Here is an 8,235-nt window from a genome sequence, read left to right on the forward strand (position 1 = left end):
CATCAAATAGCTTCAGTGACAGATTCTGGGACATTGATGTTGAGTAAAATAGCTTTTGAGACTACCTATTTTTATAATGTTCCGCACAGTCACGTACAGTTAAAAAAGCTGTTAATTTGGTCCGGGTGCTACGTGTCAGAACAGAAAATAGAAAGTCATTATTACAAAGCAGCGTCAGTGTTTGCATGGTAATACTTTGTCGGCACAGGCCCCAATGACCTTATCAGAGCTCTGATAACAATGTAGCACATCTTGGCTGTAGCAGTGTGCATTGTGCGAAAGCATGAGAAGCAGCGTGGAGAGACTTCTAATTAGGAAGCTTAGGGTCAGAGAGAGGACGATGTCTCTCTCCGTTGGGTTGTCGGTCTCTGGGAGATGCTCGGATGACTGTCCTGTCATCGCTGCATCCTGTCTTATTCTGAGTCAGGAACATACCCAGGGATTTCAGTCTTCAGCAGCACTTTTATCCTGACGGTGCTCACATACATGTATTGTATGTATGATGCGTGCTGGTGGTGTGATGTCACTGTATTCCCTTGTCTATTGTTCTTTTCTCTTTCTCTCCTCCCTTGATTTGCCTCTCTCTCCCTCCCTGCAGGACATAGAGGAGACGATGAACACGGCGCTGAACGAGCTGCGTGAGCTTGAGAGGCAGAGTTCGGCCAAGCACGCTCCCGATGTTGTGCTGGACACCCTGGAGCAGAGGCAGTCGACCGGGGGTCCCACCCCAGCCAGCTCCAGCGAGTCCCTCAGCCCCCTCCACAACATCCTTCTGAGGACTCAGACCGGCGAGGCCGGGGGGCCACCGATGCGCCGCAGCACCAGCTCTTCCAGCGACACCATGAGCACCTTCAAGCCGGTAGTGGTACCCCGTATGGGGGTGCAGCTTAAGCCGCCTGCCCTGAGGCCCAAGCCCCTGGTGCTGCCCAAGACGGGCCCGGCTCACCCTCCCCCTGTACACCCTCCCCAAGACCCCCTAGACAAGTCGTGCACCATGTGAACTTTGAACTCTGGGATGGGAACATGGACCAACAGGAAACTGGGAGAGGGTCTCTGACTACATATAGTAGCAATATGTTATCATTGTCTATAAATGATAATAATAGTAACAATATTGTATAAGACAGTATAAGAACAGTCCATTGCCTGGACATTGAGGATGCTGTTGTAATTTGCTTTGTGAGAAAGACGTGTTTTCTTGTGTCGAAGTTAACCAGTGTCCAGTAAGTTAACCACATGTATTAACAATGAAAACAGGAACATGCATAGGTCTGCTAGACAGACTGAACTACCACAAGGAAAGGAGCATGTTTCAGTGTGACTAACTATCCATATGGAAAATACTGTAGAATCTGCTGAAATGCCTAGCATTGCTAGATAAGTCAACTTTTTCTTCTTGATCATTACTGTATACAGAACAACAATTCACAAGGCTTCCTTTGAGGTTAGAGAAACTTGTCTGGTAGTTTACAAAAACTAGAGAACTACAAAAGAATGAACGCTAAAGAAACAAAATAGTGCACGTTGCAATTCTGTTTTGCTTACTACTCAGCCAGGGGAACTATGGGAAATGTAGTCCGTGTCAGTTGAACCTGACTAAGGTTTGCTTCTCACTTAGATGGACAATGCTTAGATTTAGAGTACCAATCATAAGGCTTTACTGCCACTCAGAAATATAAGCTGTCAATAGTGAAATTTCAAACCACCATTTGAAAGCTGTTGGAAGTTTGGATGTAGCTAATGTTTATAGCTGAGACTGAAGCAGGGAGGGCAAGAGTCCAGATATGTGTGTGATCATAAGGATGCACTCTCACATACAGTTTTGGCCAAATATATTAGCACCCTTGCACTTTTCTTAAATAATTCCCTATTTCTTCTCAAATAAATTGCAATTGGAAAAAACCTTTGTTATTGAATTTTCAACATTGCCGAACATATTTTATTTTTCTAAACTTTATTTTCTAAATTAAATGTGTAAACTTAAGACAAATGGCCTGGGAAAAATGATTGGCACCCAGGAGCTAGTACTTGTGCAGTAGGGTTGCTTTGCTGCCTCTGGTACTGGGGCCTTGAATGTGTGCAAGACATCATGAATCATGAAATCAGCAGATTATCAAGGTATTTTGGAGTTCAATGTTCAACCCAGTGTCCAAAAATGGTGTCTTTCTTTAAGGTTGTGGGTCTTCCAGCAGGACAACATTTCAAAACACACGTCAAAAGCACCCTGAAATGGTTCAAGAAGAATCGCTGACCTGTTCTGGAGTGGCCAGCGAAGAGTTCACATCAGAATCACATCCATAACCTATGGAGGAATCTGAAAGCAGCAGTTGGTGGAGGGCTCCCTCAAACGTTGAACAATTATAGCAGTTTGCTGCAGAAGAGTGGGCCAAATTGCAAGTTGAAAGGTACAGCAAGCTCACTGATGGCTCCAAGAAGCATTTATCTGAAGTTATCTTGGCCAAAGGCCATGTAACCAACTTCAAGCTCCAACTTCAAGCTCTGGGGTGCTAATCATTTTGTCCATGACATTTTCTTTATTTTCTCAAATTGTAAACTTAAGTTCACAAACATAAAATTGGTTCTGCCATGTTGAAAAACCAATAGGGAGTGGAGACCGGTTTATTTATTTTTTTAAGTTTCTACTTATTTGAGAAGAAACAGGGAATTATTTAAGAAAGGTGCCAATGTATTTTGCTGCAACTGTATATACTGTAGATATAATTGGACAGTAGATGATGAGATGTTTATTTGGTGCACAACAGAAGAGTACAAATGAACTGGATACACTTTTGTCAAGGACTAGGCTGCACCTCCCAAAAGTTCTGAGAATGATGTTACGAGATGTTACAAGATTGCCTACATGTTGATTTTATATCGCTTTAATTTTATCGCAGCATCATAGTTCTAATCGAGGTCTGGAAGGAGACAAGAGGATACAACCACTGTGAAATATTACCCGTTATGGAAATCCTGTGAAAATGTTTATATACTCTTGAAGACCTGTGTCGAACCTTCGTTGGCTTTTTGTCTTATATATTCAAGGGGAGCGGTTGAGAATGCTTTTTAGAAAACACACCAGAGCTTGGTTTACAACAACACACAATGCCTGGCTTTCTCTGTCCAAAGACGACATACTTTTACAGCATGGATGTTTGTTTCTCTCTCTCACTCCTTCTGCAATGTAAGCATTCTTTTAGACTCCCTAAACTCATGGCAGTAAACTCCCAAAGACAGAATGCTGGACTGACTGTTACTGTAAAAGACCCATTTTGTTCATACTGCTTCTTGTCAGTGTTTTAGGAGCTTTATATCCCATCCCCATAGCCCCTTCTGACCTGTAGGCTAATCCTTGTGTTGTGGATGGGGAGATGGGCTGGTCCATTACGCTGTGGGGGAGATGTGACTGATGTTTAGATTCTCCATCAGGACTTTGTTAGTACATTTAGGTTATACCCCCTTTTGAATGATTGTTGTGTGCCAGATCCCAGCTGTATAGAGGAGCAGACGCAGCACATATGGACGTGGGGAATGCATACTCACATGTTCACTGAAGACCATGTCACAGGATGTGGGTGTCATTGTGGAGGCTGCTGAGGGAACGATGGCTCATAATGTATGGAATGGAGTATAATCTAGTGAATTCCCTTCACTCCATTCTGGCCATTATTATGTGCCATCCTCCCCTCAGCAGCCTCCACTGGTGGGTGCATGTGACAACTAACCATCACAAGGGAAATGACCTCCTCATACTGTAACTATGTTCTCCTGTGACAGTGCCCTCTATGGGTCTCTTTTTAAGGTGCTGTGTAGCTGAAGACAAGAGACTGATGGGTGCATGCGTGGGAAGCTTGCATCTGGTTAAAGAACAAGGACTCCAAAAAGCATTGTCTCAAGTTTGCAATAAGCAATGCTTTCCTTGGCATACAAACTGCAACAGGTTTATTTTTGTCTGTTGCCAAAATGTCATGTATATTAAAAGTGAATATGATTTGAATTCTGGATTACTAACCCTTTCTGGATTTTGTAATAATTTTTGTTTAAGATTTTGTTTGTTAGAATTGAATGGGATTTTTAGAACAAGGGTTGTAGAAATTCAAAGGTCCAAAGAACAGAGCCACGGAATTTGCAGGTGTCCCACCCAAACTTCGGTCGTATTCATCAGACACCAAAGGGAAGAAAACAAACAGGAAGGGACTACCCCAATAAGAAACACTCATTTTGTTTTCCGTTTTGCAACAGTGTCCTAATGAACATGAGCCTGTTGTAATCTGTGTTGTCTTTCTATATGCCATTATACACAGTTAGCAGTGGAGTCCTGCCTGTTGACTGTTGCTTTGTGTCCATGTACATCTGTAGTATGTACACATGAGTGCCTTAGTTCATAGTTTCTCTAAAACATTTTCAATGTTCTGTACGGTTACATTCTTATTTCAGACCCTGTGTTATGAGCAAGTGGAGTAGGAAGCGAGACAAATTAATTAATGAGCGAAGTCTTGCATCTCAATATCTGCGGTGCTGCTCGTGGCAACGTCATTTTGCGGAGTCAATCTTTAATAATAAAGATACTGCTTATCCATTGTGACATTGCATAGAACTGTATATTTGGCATGTAACATCTTAACAACTTTTAGAGCTCTGAGGGCTGTTCCTCAAGGGTTTTTCTGTCTAATAAAGGAAATACACTGAGCAACAATATAAACGCAACATGTAAAGTGTTGGTCCCATGTTTTATGAGCTGAAATAAAAGATCCCAGAAATTCTCAATTCGCACACATTTTCTCTCAAATGTGCACAAATTTCTTTACATCCCTGTTAGTGAGCATTTCCATCCACCTTGCAGATCAAGTATCAAGGAGTGGATTAAACAGCATGATCATTACACAGGTGTACCTTGTGCTGGGGACAAAAGTCCACTAAAATGTGCAGTTTTGTCACAACACAATGCCACAGATGTCTCAAGTTTTGAGGGAGTGTGCAATTGGCATGCTGACTGCAGGAATATCCACCAGAGCTCTTGAGAGAGAATTCTAAAATTGTAGAAATTGTTGCATGTTGTGTTTATATTTTTGTTCAGTGTAGTTTGTTCATTCTGAAGTGGCCTTGTACTCTTGTGATAACATGAGCACTGTGCACACTGTCAGCAGAATTACAAGCCTCTGTTGAATCATTGGTCATTGTGTTACATGACATACTTCACTATTTAATGGTGCAGAAACTATGTTATTTCTTAAATATAGAATATAGTTTTTAGCGTTTCATGTTAGCTTAGGTCATGTACCCATTTTCTTCAAAGTAAGGTAGAATAATGAACATTAGCTTGCAAATGAGTATACATTGTACAACTCATTCACAAGCTGATGTTCATTATAGAGTTAGTGCTTCTCCATTTTCAAATGAACCCGTTTCAATGGGGACAGGGACTGAGCCCCTACAGCAGTAACTGGCTGTGTCATGTTGATGGCAGAGGACCTTTGCATTGTCACAAATACAGTTCAAAATAGCACATTACTACCCACTAGCACCCAGTACAAGATCTTAGCATTAAAAATTAGGCAGGAGAGAGAATTCTCTCTGCAGCGTTCTCTGGTTTCATTGACATGCTAGTCTGATGCTGGGGCATTCGGAGGCAAAGCTGGCATGTGTCGGAGGCTACTATAGGAGAGAGCGGTGTAAGTTGAGACACTTGTTTCTAGGAAACCAAACACAAAATGCATAATTTGACCAAATATTTAGGAAGAGGTCATGATTTCATGGAGTCTGTGAAGGAAGAAACTACATGGGAAAAGTGGTGTATGGTTTCCTAGCATCCTTGTAGCTGTGTGGGCTAATATAGTCCAAATGTTTACCTTAGATTAAGTTGAGCCAAGGGCAGGTTGAGCAAATTGAAGCGCTTTCTTCCCAGGCGTAATGCAAAGCATTACTGCTGAGATAGGCCAGGCCCTGTTATGTCATATGTTAAAAGTGTAAAAATAAGCATTTGTTAGGTTTTATTTATCCATTATTTTACCAGGTAAGTGGACTGAGAACACATTCTCATTTGCAGCAACGACCTGGGGAATAGTTACAGGGGAGAGGAGGGGGATGAATGAGCCAATTGTAAACTGGGGATTATTAGGTGACCGTGATGGTTTGATGGCCAGATTGGGAATTTAGCCAGGACACCGGGGTTAACACCCCTACTCTTACGATAAGTGCCATGGGATCTTTAATGGCCGCAGAGAGTCGGGACACCCGTTTAACGTCCCATCCGAAAGACAGCACCCTACACAGGGCAGTGTCCCCAATAAATAATAGGTGTTAACACAGGTTTAAGATTACATGATTGTGTTGAATTATGTTTGGGAAATAAATATAGACAGTTTTAAAAAGGTAGCGGTAATATTTAATTTACTACAGAAATGTGTAGGTGGCTTAATTTACCCAATACATGGGGTAAGTTGTGCCAAGAGACCACTTTTTTGGACACTATGTTTACATGAATTCTGATTATTTCCAGGGATACACAACATGCTGAAATATATGTAGATATATTTGTTAGAAAGAATAGTATATTTCCCTTGACTGAGTGATGTTGAATGTAAAAAGTGGCTCAACTTAACCCACTCTCCCCTACAGCAGGTGTCTCCTAAAATGTCTTCCTGCCTGAAGGAGAAATTGTGCAAGTTCTCCCACTTAAAAAGATGAGGCCTGTAATTTTCATCATAGGTACACTTCAACTATGACAGACAAAATGAGAAAAAAAATCCAGAAAATCACATTGTAGGATTTTTAATGAATTTATTTGCAAATGATGTTGATGTATTTGAAATTATTTCTTGAAATACAAATTGTAAATGGGAGAAATGTAGGGAAGGGAACTCCAAATGAAAGTCAATGTAGGCATGAAAGGTTCCCACAAAGAATCCTGTGTTATAACAGTTATACCAACATGATATACAGTATATTGTAACACAAGTTATAGCGTGTTCTTTGCAATACTGTAGTGCCATCGTGTGACCATTAGTATTATTACATCAATTTACTTATTTAATGTTTAACATACAACACAGTTGAATAAAAAGCAGAGGGGTCCATGTAAGATAACAATAAAAAGCAGAGGGGTCCATGTAAGACAACAATAAAAAGCAGAGGGGTCCATGTAAGACAACAATAAAAAGCAGAGGGGTCCATGTAAGACAACAATAAAAAGCAGAGGGGTCCATGTAAGGCAACAATAAAAAGCAGAGGGGTCCATGTAAGACAACAATAAAAAGCAGAGGGGTCCATGTAAGGCAACAATAAAAAGCAGAGGGGTCCATGTAAGACAACAATAAAAAGCAGAGGGGTCCATGTAAGATAACAATAAAAAGCAGAGGGGTCCATGTAAGGCAACAATAAAAAGCAGAGGGGTCCATGTAAGGCAACAATAAAAAGCAGAGGGGTCCATGTAAGACAACAATAAAAAGCAGAGGGGTCCATGTAAGACAACAATAAAAAGCAGAGGGGTCCATGTAAGACAACAATAAAAAGCAGAGGGGTCCATGTAAGACAACAATAAAAAGCAGAGGGGTCCATGTAAGGCAACAATAAAAAGCAGAGGGGTCCATGTAAGACAACAATAAAAAGCAGAGGGGTCCATGTAAGATAACAATAAAAAGCAGAGGGGTCCATGTAAGACAACAATAAAAAGCAGAGGGGTCTATGTAAGACAACAATAAAAAGCAGAGGGGTCCATGTAAGACAACAATAAAAAGCAGAGGGGTCCATGTAAGATAACAATAAAAAGCAGAGGGGTCCATGTAAGGCAACAATAAAAAGCAGAGGGGTCTATGTAAGACAACAATAAAAAGCAGAGGGGTCCATGTAAGACAACAATAAAAAGCAGAGGGGTCCATGTAAGACAACAATAAAAAGCAGAGGGGTCCATGTAAGATAACAATAAAAAGCAGAGGGGTCCATGTAAGACAACAATAAAAAGCAGAGGGGTCTATGTAAGACAACAATAAAAAGCAGAGGGGTCCATGTAAGACAACAATAAAAAGCAGAGGGGTCCATGTAAGACAACAATAAAAAGCAGAGGGGTCCATGTAAGATAACAATAAAAAGCAGAGGGGTCCATGTAAGGCAACAATAAAAAGCAGAGGGGTCCATGTAAGGCAACAATAAAAAGCAGAGGGGTCCATGTAAGACAACAATAAAAAGCAGAGGGGTCCATGTAAGACAACAATAAAAAGCAGAGGGGTCCATGTAAGGCAA

The 8,235-nt window shown here is 41.1% G+C and overlaps 1 protein-coding gene across 2 annotated transcripts in view; it reads left to right on the forward strand.

Annotated features, from left to right (window-relative positions):
* LOC139373931 (SLIT-ROBO Rho GTPase-activating protein 1-like) overlaps nucleotides 1–4,764 on the forward strand; it is a 157,216-nt gene extending 152,452 nt beyond the window's left edge. For both annotated transcript variants that reach the window (XM_071115024.1, XM_071115020.1), the window contains exon 22: nucleotides 599–4,764. In XM_071115024.1, the coding sequence (XP_070971125.1) occupies nucleotides 599–1,000 (402 nt within the window). In that variant the 3' untranslated portion in view covers nucleotides 1,001–4,764. The remainder of the gene's footprint in view (nucleotides 1–598) is intronic.
* Nucleotides 4,765–8,235: the final 3,471 nt, after the last annotated feature.

This window comes from Oncorhynchus clarkii, chromosome 2 (genome assembly GCF_045791955.1).
Source record: "Oncorhynchus clarkii lewisi isolate Uvic-CL-2024 chromosome 2, UVic_Ocla_1.0, whole genome shotgun sequence".
NCBI classification, from domain to species: Eukaryota; Metazoa; Chordata; class Actinopteri; order Salmoniformes; family Salmonidae; genus Oncorhynchus; species Oncorhynchus clarkii.